The 15411-nt window shown below is 43.2% G+C and overlaps 1 protein-coding gene across 2 annotated transcripts in view; it reads left to right on the plus strand.

Annotated features, from left to right (window-relative positions):
- Positions 1 to 15411, plus strand: part of LOC141133520 (uncharacterized) — a 151511-nt gene that overhangs the window by 37424 nt on the left and 98676 nt on the right. For both annotated transcript variants that reach the window (XM_073622947.1, XM_073622946.1), the window contains exon 2: positions 7124 to 7519. In XM_073622947.1, coding sequence (XP_073479048.1) covers positions 7124 to 7519 — 396 coding nt within the window. The remainder of the gene's footprint in view (positions 1 to 7123; positions 7520 to 15411) is intronic.

Raw genomic sequence — 15411 nt, forward strand, 5'->3', positions numbered from 1 at the left:
AAAATAAAAACTGCAGAGGTGATCAAATACCATCAAAAGAAAGCTCTATTTGTGGGAAGAAAAGGACGCAAATTTCGTTTGGGTACAGCATTGCATGACTGCGCAATTAGCAGTTAAAGCGACGCAGTGCCAAATTGGAAAAAGACCTCTGGTCCTTAGGCAGCATAATGGTCCGGGGCTCAAGTGGTTAAAGGGCCAGTTTTAAAAAAATTTTTTTTTTTTTTTCACGGGCCGCCACTGATTGAGATGATTCCCCAGACCTCCACAATTCTGCCATGGTCAAAGAAGGTATGGCTGGAGAGGTGACTAGTTACTGTCTGCTTTGTATGGGGCACATATTTGTTCATTTGGAATTCAGTGACATAGTAAAAGATTTTTAGACTAGCTGCATACAGTGAAATCACTTCCCTTCTTTTCATCCTTCCCCAAATGTCTTGTGAAATTTTCTCTTAGTCACTTTCAGTTAAGCACAAAATGGAAAATTTTAGCAGTGTGTGTTTTTATCTTGGCCATCTTTCTCTATGAGTAATATTTATTCCTAATAGTGATAGGGCCGTGACACTGAAAACATTGTCCGGTCAAAGGAATTCTATTTTAAGATGTCTCTAAGGGTGATTCTGCTCCAGTGTCAACATCAGGCTCTCTCTGGTAGTTCAGAGATCAGTTTAGCACAAAAGCTTTTGCAGACAAACATTGTACCAAGGCTGCCATGTACATCCTTGTCAGAAAATGTCTTGAAAGGTTTTTGAGGTCTGAGGTTTCTGCAAGGTCAGGCAAATAGAAGAAGAAGGAATACAAGATGGAAGTGGTCAGCATGAGCCATGTTATATTGTTAGCACTACACTGGGTTTCTACCTTAAAGCAAGCTTGTCACAGTCTTGTACAGTCTGTTTTGGACATACCATCAACTATGTAATGCAAAGGTCTATGCTCTTGGATGTCATTAAAAGCATAATTTACTTGGAAACTCTCCCTATTTAGCTGCTAAAAGGACAAGCACTCGGATTAGTGCGAGCATGAGTTTTGAATTTGCTGGACTCACAAATGACTGAACTAAATGGGTGTTTAGCCAAGCGGAACCACCAGCTGAAGTATTAAAAGAAATATGTTTAAAGTGGTATTACTACACCATCTAAATTTCAAATTTTTGCACACTCAGGCTGGTTGTTAGTGAAGCACCCTACTACTATTTATATAGTGGTATTACTACCCCAGTTAAATGTGACATTTTCCCACTCAGGCTGGTTGTTAGTATAGTACCCTCATAGTTAGGCTGTTATGTATATTTAATTGTTGGCTCCTACTGTAGCCAGAGGAGCAGTGATTGTTTAGTTTGGTCAGTTCAGGGATTAGGAAGCTTGGAGATTGATTGCTTCCCCCTGCCTCTAGAAGAATATTCTTGAGCTTATGGAGGGAGAATTCAAATGACCAGCCTGAATATTGAGCAGGGCCTAGCCAATCCCTGTGGGGGTGTGACATTTTGGTGGTTGGGAGCCCCGAAGAGATTGTCTTTTTTCTCGCTCCTGAGAGTATGGTTTAGTGAGCTGAGAGGAGGGGATTGCTTGCCCCGTCACCCTTGGGAACAGTTGCTGAGAGGTGGACCCATAGACTGATCCTGTTCCAGGATTGTGTGAGTAGAGCAACCTTTATGGACCAAACCTACTTCAAGGTTCCCAGCCATAAATCTATAGACTGTTTCAGTCTAGCCATATCTGTTCTGCAAGCTACTTCATGGCACCCAGTCATTAACATATAGACTGTTCCAGCCTACCTGTTCATCAACCTACTCCATGGTCCACAAGTGTGAGGCTATAGACTGTTCCAGTCTACCATTACCTGTGCTAACAACTACTTCATAGTCTACAGCAGTGAGGATAAAGACTGTTCCATTCTATCTGTTACTTGTGCTGCTCTTGTTAAGAGAAAAGTGTCCTCCCTTTCTACAAGCAAATAAAATGTGAAAAGACATCCCCTATACCAGTGGTCTTCAAACTGTGGCCTGGGAGCCAGATGCAGACCTTTGCCTTCTTTTATCTGGACCTTGGGGCACTGTTTCATCCACAGATACCAACTATGGGGCTTAATTCCTCCCACTGACACCAATGAAGGGACACAGTTCCTCCCAATTACACCAACGATGGGCATAATTCCTCCCACCAACACCAACAGTGGGGTCCAATGTCACCAAGGATGTAGCACAATTACTCCCACTGAAAAAAACAACAGGGCATTATTTTTTCCCACTGATGGACCTTTTCTACTCCTAATGGCCTCAGCCCGGCTCCCCTTAAGTCTGCAGGATGCAAAACTGACCCTTTGTTTACAATGTTTGGAGGCCCCTGCCCTAGTCTGTTCCACGTGCTGGAGTGAACGGACTATTGCTGTGTACTTGGGTGCCTCTGTAATTTTTTGGGAAAGAACCTGTAACTTTTTAGCTACCCCTGTGGGGATACCACTACATAGGAAAGCCAATGGCTGCAGGCATCCTACTAACCAGTGACTTGTCCACAGCTGTCAGCAAGTAATTCCCAGCTGACAAGTGAATGTAAATAAAGGGGTGAGGATAGTGTAGATACCCTTTAACCACCTCCCACCCGGCCACTGCACATATATGGCCGGGTGGGCACTTCCTCCTTTTGAGTGGACATTCAGGAACGTCCCTCAGAAGGAGGGGGATTGCCCGTGCGTGTCATGTGATGTAAATAGAGAGCAGGTTGCTAGGCGATCGGCTCAGCTCTCCTCACACGGAAGTTGTCAGTGAAGAGAGGAGAGCGGATCGCTGAAGCCCCCACATATGTAACAGTAAAATTATATGTCCCAATGATCATCTGCACACATATGTCCGTGATCATCTGCGCACATCTGTACATGATCATCTGCGTACATATGTCCGTGATCATATAAACCAATTATTATGCACTTAACAGGATTTTTTTTTACCAAAGACATGTAGCAGAATACATTTTGACTTAAATTTATGACAAAATTTGATTTTATTGGATTTCTTTTAAAACAGAAAATAGAAAATATTGTTTTTTTTTAAATTTCCACTCTCTTTTTCGCTTATATCGCAAAAAATAAAAAAAGCTCTATTTGTGTGAACAAAATGATAAAAATTTCAATTGGGTACAGTGTTACATGACCGCGCAATTCTTATTGAAAGTGCGAGAGCGCTGAAAGCTGAAAATTGGCCTGGGAAGGAAAGGGGCGAAAGTGCCTGGTATTGAAGTGGTTAAAGCCCCGTACACACGATCTGAAAATTGGATGACAGATCATCTGGGTTTTTTTGCATGCTAGTCTCATATCGAACATGAAGAGTTTACTAAAGTTATGAAAATTTCCATTCGACAGAATAAAAATCAGAAGTGATGTCATGTGTTGTAGTGTATTTGCATAGTATTTGCAAACTACAACTGTACTGATTAAATGAAAATTGTACAATCTGGTATCATACGAGAAAAATTTCCGTGCTTGTCCGATCAGATAATATCAGATGAACTGTCATGATTGGCTCTCGAAAGCTCTGTACTAACAATCTGATTATCGCACGATCGATTCAAAAGCAGTATTTTTCGTACGACTTTTGGACCGTGTGTATGAACCTTAAGTCTGGTATTGATTTTTCAGGGACCACGTGAAAACAATAACCTCAAAACAAAAGGCATGGGGTTACCCCAAACTCCATAGCAAACTGTTATATAAGCATACATCCAGTCAGGTCAGGAATCTATGGGGGTGAATGTGCACCCAGTCCCCTCCGAAAACCATACCAGGCCACATGCCCTCAACTTAGGGAGAGTACCTTGCCAGGGGGCCCTCCTTGGCAAAGCACCATGTCCTCATGTGAGTTTGGTGGTTTCAGGGGGCTGCAGGTGCTTACTGGAATCAGGAAGCCTCCTTTAAAAATAAGGAGGCCCCCAGATACTGCCCCCATGTGAATAAGGGGTACATAGTGCTTCTACTTTCACAAAGAAAAGATGTAAATAGGTGGTCTCCCCTCATCTTGTAACTCCTGGAAACAAGTTAAGACTCGTGTATTGGGCTCAGATCCTAAACATCTATTGAGCCTCTACATCTTAGGTCAGCATCACAATATACATGATATGGACACCCTAATAACTACATCTAGAGTTTGGAATTCAATTATACAGCCTTCAAACGGTACTTCCAAATCTGCATTACGGCACATACCACTACTGACTCTTCAACTGATATCGCCGGACTTGGACCCTAATCCTTGGAACTCAAGTGGCATTCATCACCTTAGTGACCTCTTCTCTGATACTCATTTAAAATCCTTTCAGAACTTACGCCACACCTACTATCTAAGTCACACAGACTTTTACAAATATCTATGAGTTTGTCACATTCTTTCCACAGTGAAGTGGAATAACAACGCTCTCGCTGGAGACATTCTTCAACTTCTCGACAACCAACTACCCAAAACTTTTTGTCTATCTGCTCTCTACACCTTGCTCCAAAAACCGAGGAAACAAAGTAAAACACCCACTATAGAAGGTTGAGAGCGAGAATTAAAATTCAACATCTCTGTGTCACAATGGCGCTCCTCAACTGAAAAACCTCCTCAGATATCCAGATGTTTATCACACTCTGAATCGGCTCAAAATTTACTACACAAGTGGTACTACACTCCTACATAGATTAACAGCTATCTACCCAGATCACTCTCCACTCTGTTGGAGACAATGTGGCCAGAATGGAACTTTAGTGCATATCTGGTGGCATTGTCTGCAATTAACACACTTTTGGTCTGAAATATTAAGTCTCATATCTTCTGTTAAACTTATCGCTTGTACACCTGACCCAAAATTAGCTCTTCTAGGTGTAGGCATTGGACTATTCAATTTCAAACATTCATTACTCACACTTTCATTGCAGCCAGGCTGTCCATAGCAAAATCCTGGAAAAAAGCAAAGCCCTCTCTCCTAGTAACGGCAATTTCTATGATGAATAATAATCCTTTACAAGAATTTCATTTTGCCAAAGCACACTACAAAAAGAATGTCTTTTGGAGGCTGCAAAATCATAGATCTTTGTAATGTTTCACTTTAAGTATTATTAAAACCACTGCATATATCCCCCAGGACAGTGCCCAGTCCCCCAAAACAATTTGTTTGACAATTCCTAGTATTAGCCTAGAAAATGTCCATTGTTGATTTCTAATGCAGTGTACACACGGTCGGACTTTTCGACCGGACTGGTCCGACGGACGCCGACGGACCAAATCCGGCGGACAATCCGATCGTGTGTGGGCTTCACCAGACCTTCAGCGGACTTTTCCAGTCGAAAAATCTGACGGAATTAAGATTTGAAACATGCTTCAAATCTTTACGTCGAAACTCCGCCGGACCCAGAAATCCGCTCGTCTGTATGCTAGTCCGACGGACAAAAACCAATGCTAGGGCAGCTATTGGCTACTGGCTATCAACTTCCTTATTTTAGTCCGGTGTACGTCATCACGTACGAATCCGTCGGATTTTGGTGTGATCGTGTGTAGGCAAGTCCGTTCGTTAAAAAGTCAGTCAAAAATCCGCTGGAAAGTCTTTCGGACCAGTCCGGTCGAAAAGTCCGCCCGTGTGTACGCGGCATAAGATTCTGTTCCTATTGGCTTCAGTGGGGTTCAGATTCGACACCTGAACTTTTGTAAAGTTTGCCGAACCTGCCCTGGAGTGAATCCAGGTACATTTGACTCATCACTAGCTGGTAAATCTAAATGAGATTATAGATTGGTTAAGCAATCAGATCATAACATGTGCATAAGGGGTGAGGCAAAGGGGCAGGACCTTTTTTGTAGTTGTACAAGTCATCAGTTGGCTGTAAAATCCGTGGTAATCATTTCCACAAGGAAGTTGGCAACTTAGTCTAAAAATGTAAATGCCAAAGTGACCATGAGTTTGTTTATGTGCCAGTACTAATAATAGTTGCAGCAATGATGTTTATGAAATTTATATTTCAGATTGCAAAATCTCTGTGACTGTTAAATTACGTTTGTGAAATTTCCACTGGTTAAATAGACATCTTAGAGCTAGTTCACAATGTTTCCTTCAAAGTGTTTTGGTGGCAAACGTGGGCCCTACTCAATATTAGATGGGTCATCATAATGTTAAAGCTATTTGGTGTAGATTTATATTATTAATATTTATATTGCTTATCAATCTGTCCTTTGCAAGTTATGACATTGATCGATATGCTCAATCTGTCAACATGTTTATTCTCCGAGCCAACTCTTACTTCCTACAATCATGAAGCTGCTGATCAGCCTTCCTATTCCTCCCCTACCTGACATGTTATTCACTGCTTACTGAAAGAGAAAAAAATGTACAATTATTTTTGAACTGATGAGTTTGAAAATAGGTATTTTTGCAATTGTTGTATTTATTTTTTTTAAATATTGTTTTAAAGTGGTATTAAATAATAATAATAATAATAAAAAAAAAATCTTAAGGCTTGCTTTTTTTAGATGTGGTGGCTGCATTATAGTTTTCTTTTTTTAGAATGTTTCCTCTACTTTTACCTGGTGATCTGACCAAGTCTGTTATTTTTTTAACAGACCAAGCTGTCCAGTAAAAGTATCAGTTAAAGGAATGAGACAAACCATTTACCACTGACAGGGGTGCTTACAATGATCAGCTTTTAAAACCTTTATCCCAAAAGGAAAAAATGGTTTACCCCAACTACTTAAAAGACATTATCTGGTGTTCAGCTTTATTTTGTTAGTCAAGTCCATCTAAATCTGCTACAGGATGCCCACGCATAGATCAAAATTCAGCCAGTTCCTACTGAATCTCCTAAACTTCGATCCATGTATGGCCGGCTTAACATTACAATCGCCCCGGACTGACAATGATGCTATTCAAAGGCGTCTCCATTGCTCCTCCATCTAGAGTGGATACAGGAAGTGTGTTACTGGTCAGATCACCTGGTGAAAATACAAGGAAAAAAACTAAACAAAATAAAGAAAACTAATGCAGCCACTACATCTAATGATTGGTAAGCTGCAATATATTACATTTGGTTTATGAGATTAATACTTAAACTAATTGAAGAGTTCTCACATCAATACATTACAGAGTAAATATGAATATGATTTCTATCCCCTTAGGAGATGTCTACAGTGATAAAAACAGGTCCTTCTGTACAGAGCAACCTGACTCCATAAGGGTAGAGAAGGGGGGATCGGTGATCATACCTTGTCACTTCTCCTATCCTAAGAGTGATAAACCAGAAGAGGTGAGAGTGTACTGGAGACATGCAACAGAAGGTAGATGTGGCAGTAATGAAGTAATCTACAATCACACTGAGAGATGGACACATGCAGCCTATAAAGGACGGATCAGTATGGAGGGAAATCCAGAGCGGGAGAGAACAGCGACAATCAGAATCCAGAAGCTGAGGGACACCGATGGACCCATGTTCTGCTGTAGGATCTCACTTTACTATAATGGGCAAAGAAAAGAAGAGTGGCAGAACATACCTGGGACTTATATAAGGTTCAAAGGTAAAATGTTTAAATAAATATCTATATCACCCCGCATGGGAGTCCCCCACTTGTCAGCCCCATTCATTACTGTCCCCCACTTGTCAGCCTAATTTATTACCATCCCCCACTTGTCAGCTTCATGTATTACTGTCACAGTAATACACAAAGCCGACAAGTGGGGGTCGGGGGGGGGGGCAGTAATATATGAAGCTGACAAGTGGGAGATTTGAAGGTGATACAGGGGAACAACAACGGAGGGGACAGTAATAAAAAAGGTGACACAAGTGAGGGACAATAAAGCTGACAAGTGAGGGGATATGAAGGTAACACAGGGGAACAACTGAGAGAAACAGTAATGAAGGTGACAAAGGGAACGGAGGGGAGGCTTTGGGTGGGCATGGGTGCGGGGAGGTGTCCCTGAATGGAACTTTTGAAATGTGGTCACCCTACTGCAGGAGGAGGACAGACTCATAGCTCCCTTCTGTCTGTATCACCCTGCAGGAGGAGGACAGACTCATAGCCCCCTTCTGTCTGTATCACCCTGCAGGAGGAGGACAGACTCATAGCTCCCTTCTGTCTGTATCACCCTGCAGGAGGAGGACAGACTCATAGCTCCCTTCTGTCTGTACCACCCTGCAGGAGGAGGACAGACTCATAGCTCTCTTCTGTCTGTATCACCCTGCAGGAGGAGGACAGACTCATAGCTCCCTTCTGTCTGTATCACCCTGCAGGAGGAGGACAGACTCATAGCTCCCTTCTGTCTGTATCACCCTGCAGGAGGAGGACAGACTCATAGCTCCCTTCTGTCTGTATCACCCTGCAGGAGGAGGACAGACTCATAGCTCCTTCTGTCTGTATCACCCTGCAGGAGGAGGACAGACTCATAGCACCCTTCTGTCTGTATCACCCTGCAGGAGGAGGACAGACTCATAGCTCCCTTCTGTCTGTATCACCCTGCAGGAGGAGGACAGACTCATAGCTCCCTTCTGTCTGTATCACCCTGCAGGAGGAGGACAGACTCATAGCTCCCTTCTGTCTGTATCACCCTGCAGGAGGAGGACAGACTCATAGCTCCCTTCTGTCTGTATCACCCTGCAGGAGGAGGACAGACTCATAGCCCCCTTCTGTCTGTATCACCCTGCAGGAGGAGGACAGACTCATAGCTCCCTTCTGTATCACCCTGCAGGAGGAGGACAGACTCATAGCTCCCTTCTGTCTGTATCACCCTGCAGGAGGAGGACAGACTCATAGCTCCCTTCTGTCTGTATCACCCTGCAGGAGGAGGACAGACTCATAGCTCCCTTCTGTCTGTATCACCCTGCAGGAGGAGGACAGACTCATAGCCCCCTTCTGTCTGTATCACCCTGCAGGAGGAGGACAGACTCATAGCTCCCTTCTGTCTGTATCACCCTGCAGGAGGAGGACAGACTCATAGCTCCCTTCTGTCTGTATCACCCTGCAGGAGGAGGACAGACTCATAGCTCCTTCCGTCTGTATCACCCTGCAGGAGGAGGACAGACTCATAGCTCCCTTCTGTCTGTATCACCCTGCAGGAGGAGGACAGACTCATAGCTTCTTCTGTCTGTATCACCCTGCAGGAGGAGGACAGACTCATAGCTCCCTTCTGTCTGTATTACCCTGCAGGAGGAGGACAGACTCATAGCCCCCTTCTGTCTGTATCACCCTGCAGGAGGAGGACAGACTCATAGCTCCCTTCTGTCTGTATTACCCTGCAACAAGTGACATGTTGTTAGAAGATAGCAGAGACAAGGAGATGAGCTCACCACCTTTCTTCTTTTCCTACACAGTCCAGTCACAGTCTGATGGTAGAAAGGGAACACATAAGTGTTACTGTAGTACAGCAGAAAAAAAGGGATGTGTGGCAAGGCTGTGTAAAGCCGGCCATACTACCTATTTTCTGGAGAAAAAATAATAATTCCACCATTCGTGCTATGCAAGGAAGAATAACTAATTATCCTCTGTAACTGTTGTATCCTAACAGCCAGCTGTCAAAATACCCCAAAAGCAGCTACATCTGATTGGATGTAACTGCTGTTCATGTGAAAAATGTTCAGCGGGCTATTTCAACAGATAGCAACCGAATGGATGCCTTTTGTTGATCCAGGGTTGGGAGAGCCAACCACCCAATGAGTAAATTTTGATTGGCATTTAGTGTATGGCCGGCTAAATCTCAGAACTGAAAGGACAGAAATACAAATCATTAGACAAGCACAACAGCTTTTATATAGTCAAAATATACACTGAGCAGAATTAAAAATGCAACACTTTTGTTTTTGCCCCTATTTATCATGAGCTGAACTCAAAGATCTATGATTTTTCTATGTACACAAAAGGCCTATTTTTCTCAAATATTGTTCACAAATCTGTGTAAATCTGTGTTAGTGAGCACTTCTCCTTTTCAAGATAATCCATCCACCTTACAGGTGTGGCATATCCAGATGCTGATTAGACAGCATGATTATTGCACAGGTGTGCCTTAGGCTGGCCACAATAAAAGGCTGCTCTAAAATGTGCAGTTTTATCACACAGCACAATGCCACAGATGTCTCCAGTTTTGAGGGAGAGTGAAATTGGCATGCTGACTGCAGAAATGTCCACCAGAGCTGTTGCCCTTGAATTTAAAAGACAAAAGGAGGGTGTCCCCTAAGTGGACTTTAACAGTTAATAGAAAAAATATAATTTATTAACCACTTGCCGCCCGCCATATAGCAGAATGATGGTGGCAAAGTGGTTTCAATATCCTGACTGGGCGTCATATGACGTCCGCAGGATATTGAGCCGCTGCACCCCCCCCCGGGGGCGTGCATCGCAGCGATCGAGACTGACACCCCGCAGCACCGACCTAGGTAAAGAGTCTCTGACAGAGACTCTTTACCACGTGATCAGCCGTGTCCAATCACGGCTGATCACGATGTAAATAGGAAGAGCCGGTGATCGGCTTTTCCTCACTCGCATCTGACATGATTTATTATCAGCACAGCCCCCCTCGGATCCTACCCAGGACCACCAGGGAAGCCGCCCAGGACCACCAGGGAAACCATCCACACTGGACCACCAGGTATGCCCCCTAGACCCCCAGGGAAATACTAATCAGTGCCCAGGCAGCTGCCAATCAATGCTCAGGCAGCTGCCAATCAGTGCCCACTCACAATGCCTACCACTGCCAGTGCCACCAGGCATGCCTATCAGTGCCACGTATCAGTGCCCATCAGTGACCATCAGTGCCGCCTATCAGTGCCCATCAGTGCCCAGCAGTGCTGCCTAACAGTGCCCACCAGTGCCACCCATAAGAACCAATCTTTAAGCCCTTTCAGTGCCCATCAGTGTCGTCTATCAGTGCCCATAAGTGCCCGCCAGTGCCACCCAGTGCCACCCATGAGTGCCCATCAGTGCCGCCTATCAATGCCGATCAGTGCTGCATATCAGTGCCACCCATCAGTGCTGCCTACCAGTGCCTATCAGTGCTGCATGTCAGTGCCCATTGTCAGTGCCCGTCAGTGCCCACTCATTGGTGCCACCTTATCGGTGCCTGTCAGTGCCGCCTTATCAGTGCCTGTCAGTGCCGCCTTATCAGTGCCCGTCAGTGAAAGAGAAAAATTACTTATTTACAAAATTTTTTAACAGAAACAACAGAAACCGTCTTTTTTAATTTGTTTCGCAAAAAATAAAAACCGCAGAGGTGATCAAATACCACCAAAAGAAAGCCCTATTTGTGGGAACAAAATGATAAAAATTCAGTTTGAGTACAATGTTGTATGACCGCGCAATTGTCATTCAAACTGCGACAGCACTGAAAGCTGAAAATTGGTCTGGCCAGGAAGGTGTCTAAGTGCCCTGTATTGAAGTGGTTATACATGATAAACAAAATAAAAATAAAATACATTGGAATGGTTACAGTTACTTTGTACAAGGTACAAAACCACCACAAAGATTGACTGTAAATTTCTTGTGATTCACCCTGGCTGGTCTCAGATGATCCTGGAGGTGAAGATGCTGGATGTGGAGGTCCTGGGCTGGTGTGGTTACACGTGGTCTGCAGTTGTGAGGCCGGTTGGATGTACTACCAAATTCTTTGAAATGCCTTTGGAGACAGCTTATGGTAGAAAAATGAACATTCAATTCAAGGACGATAATTTATATTGGTGAAAAAGTCCCTATGGGGTGCCACATCCAAACTAACTAGACAAAAGGAGGGTGTCCCCTAAGTGGACTTTAAAGGCACTAACATAGTTAATAGAAAACATATAATTTATTAAACATGATAAACAAAATAAAAATAAAATACATTGGAATGGTTACAGTTACTCTGTACAAGGTACAATATCACCACAAAGATTGACTGCAAATTTCTCGTGATTCAGCCGACGCGTTTCAGAGTATCAATGTCTCTTTCTTCAGGGATGTTATGAGGCGGTCAATCATATATCTACAATATAGTGGTTACAAGAGGTCAGAAAAGATATATAATAAACAACACTGTATCATATGTATGTTTAAATCAAATATGTATTTTGTAGACTCGTATGTTGTGGAGGTATCACAAGTGAAACATTCCAATAGAGCTATTTAAAAATAAAGATTGCTGTTCACAAGCGCAAACCATCCAACTTGAAGGAGCCGGAGCAGTTTTGCAAGGAGGAATGGGCAAAAATCCCAGTGGTAAGATGTGACAAGCTCATAGAGACTTATCCAAAGCGACTTGGAGCTGTGATAGCCGCAAAGGTGGCTCTACAAAGTATTGACTTTAGGGGGGTGAATAGTTATGCACATTGACTCTTTCTGTTATTTTGTCCTATTTGTTGTTTGTTTCACAATAAAAAAAAGAAAAAAAAAAAACATCTTCGAAGTTGTGGGCATGTTCTGTAAATTAAATGATGCAAATCCTCAAACAATCCATGTTAATTCCAGGTTGTGAGGCAACAAAACACGAAAAAAGCCGGGGGGGGGGTGAATACTTTTGCAAGGCACTGTATATAATAGAATTAATGTGTATCTGCACACACAAATATAATGAGTCTCTGTATATAAAACAAATCACTCTGGCTGTATAGACAACTCTCTGATTCATTAATCGGCCCTATTGTTAGGCTTAATCTGATATTAGGGTATATAATAATCATATCATTTATCCTCCATTAGAGTCAGTACTAACCACTGTAACAAAAAGCTTTAGGCTTGTAAGTATATATAATGCAGTTATATGTTATCACCACTGGAGCAAACAGAGACCATATAATCATCTCAGAAGCAAACAGTGGTAATACACCTAAAGTGTCAGGGTACAACTGAGATGTTTGATTAATCTTACCTTAGTAAGTCAAGAGCAGCTGCATGGAGACACGTCCTGGCATGCAAACCCTCACTTACAGAACGTCGTCCTCCTTTGGCTTCAGTGTTGTCAGCTGTCCAATGCTCACTATGGTAGCTCAGCTTTATTCAAATTCCATTCTGTTTAGTGCAACCTCAATGCAGGCTGTGAAGACCAGACACTCTAAACAGGCAAATTTCGGAGACACAGTTCTGCCTATGTTCTTTGTTTTTAAATAGCTCTATTGGAATGATACCTCCACAACATACGAGAGTCTACAAAATACATATTTGATTTAAATATTCATATGATACAGTGTTGTTTATTATATATCTTTTCTAACCTCTTGTAACCACTATATTGTAGATATATGATTGACCTCCTCATAACACCCCTTAGGAAGAGACATTGATACTCTGAAATGCGTCGGGTGAATCACGAGAAATTTACAGTCAATCTTTGTGGTGATTTTGTACCTTGTACAGAGTAATTGTAACCATTCCAATGTATTTTATTTTTATTTTGTTTATCATGTTTAATACATCTTATTTTTTCTATTAACTATGTTAGTGCCTTTAAAGTCCACTTAGGGGACAACCTCCTTTTGTCTAGTTAGTTTGGATGTGGCACCCCATAGTGCCTTTTTCTCCAATATAAATCATTGTCCTTGAATTGAATGTTCATTTCTCTACCATAAGCTGTCTCCAAAGGCATTTCAAAGAATTTGGTAGTACATCCAACCGGCCTCACAACCGCAAACCACGTGTAACCACACCAGCCCAGGACCTCCACATCCAGCATCTTCACCTCCAAGATCGTCTGAGACCAGCCACCTGGACAGCTGCTGCAACAATTGGTTTGCATAACCAAAGAACTTCTGCACAAACTGTCAGAAACCATCTCAGGGAAGCTCATCTGTGCGTCATCCTCATCGGGGTCTCAACCTGACCGCAGTTCCTCGTCGTAACCAACTTGAGTGGGCAAATGCTCACATTTGATGGCATCTGGCACTTAGGAGAGGTGTTCTCTTCATGGATGAATCCCGGTTTTCACTGTACAAGGCAGATGGCAGACAGCGTGTATGGTCTTGTGTGGGTGAGGGTTGCTGATGTCAACATGGATGGAGTGGCTCATGGTGGCGGTGGGGTTATGGTATGGGCAGGCATATGCTATGAACAACAAACACAGATGCATTTTATTGATGGCATTTTGAATGCACAGAGATACTGTGAGGAGTTCCTGAGGCCCATTGTTGTGCTGTTCATCCACAACCATCACCTCATGTTGCAGCATGATAATGCACGGCCCCATGTTGCAAGGATCTGTACTCAATCCCTGGAAGCTGAAAACATCCCAGTTCTTGCATAGCCAGCATACTCACCGGACATGTCACCCATTGAGCATGTACACCCCCCTGTCCCGACCCCCCCAATACAGTAAAACTGCACATTTTAGAGTGACCTTTTATTGTGGCCAGCCTAAGGCACACCTGTGCAATAATCATGCTGTTTAATCAGCATCTGGATATGCCACACCTGTGAGGTGGATGGATTATTTTGGCAAAGGAGAAGTGCTCACTAACACAGATTTGTGAACAATATTTTAGAGGAATAGGCCTTTTGTGTACATAGAAAAAAGTCATAGATTTTAAAGTTTAGCTCAAGATAAATAGGGGCAAACACAAAAGTGTTACGTTTATAATTTTGCTCAGTGTATATTGTGATATTTGGAGGTTTGGAATGCTAGCCAGCGATGTATTCAATAAAGCATACAGTCTTTATTTCTCTGAAAGGAAAACAATGCAGCTTCTCTTCAATGTAAGACAAACAAAAACAGTCCATGAATTCTGTTAAAAAACAAAAAAACAAAAAAACAAAGCTTTGGCTCACCACCAGCATTCAGTTGTCCCCAACAGGGTTTAAAGTTCCCACCTTTTCCAGTGGTCCAGAAAAGGTTGCAGAATTCTAGCAGTGTCCCAGCAGACAAACAGCCTACAGTCCGCTCATACTGTGTCCTGCTCCACACAGCACATCTCCAACTTGTTGGCTACCTCCTGCCCTTTTAAGAGCTCTCTCATAGATGGGCAAATCCTGAGCAAACAAAGCTGCTTCTCCTGTCCCCCCCCTTTTAAAGGACTACAAGCCAAACAACAGTGACACATATCTACCATTCAAGGCCCATTCCTGGCATCCTCTATAATGTACATATACAGTAGCACTCTCCTACCTGGGGTAGAGAATAGCTCACCTCCAGCACAGGTAGAGGACAGAAATTACCCCAGGATGGACACAATGGAGATAATCACAGCAAAGAAGGGTACCGGACACTTTAGTCCCTTTTCTCAGTTGTATTGCTCTGACTCACAGGGAGAGAGGGTTAGGATATAGGTCTCCATAAACAACAGGACTCCAGACTGGCAGACTTGTCCTCTACCCAAGGGTGTGCCAGGATCCTCTGAGGGCAGACACCGATCTCCCTTCAGCATGGCCTCCATCTTCTGGCCCTTTCACCATGAAAGCTGTACAATCCTTGACCAGGCAGGGCAGCTTGAAGAATTCTGTGTTAGGCCCCAAACAAGTTC

The sequence above is a fragment of the Aquarana catesbeiana genome, linkage group LG03, assembly GCF_042186555.1.
Source record: "Aquarana catesbeiana isolate 2022-GZ linkage group LG03, ASM4218655v1, whole genome shotgun sequence".
Classification (NCBI taxonomy): domain Eukaryota; kingdom Metazoa; phylum Chordata; class Amphibia; order Anura; family Ranidae; genus Aquarana; species Aquarana catesbeiana.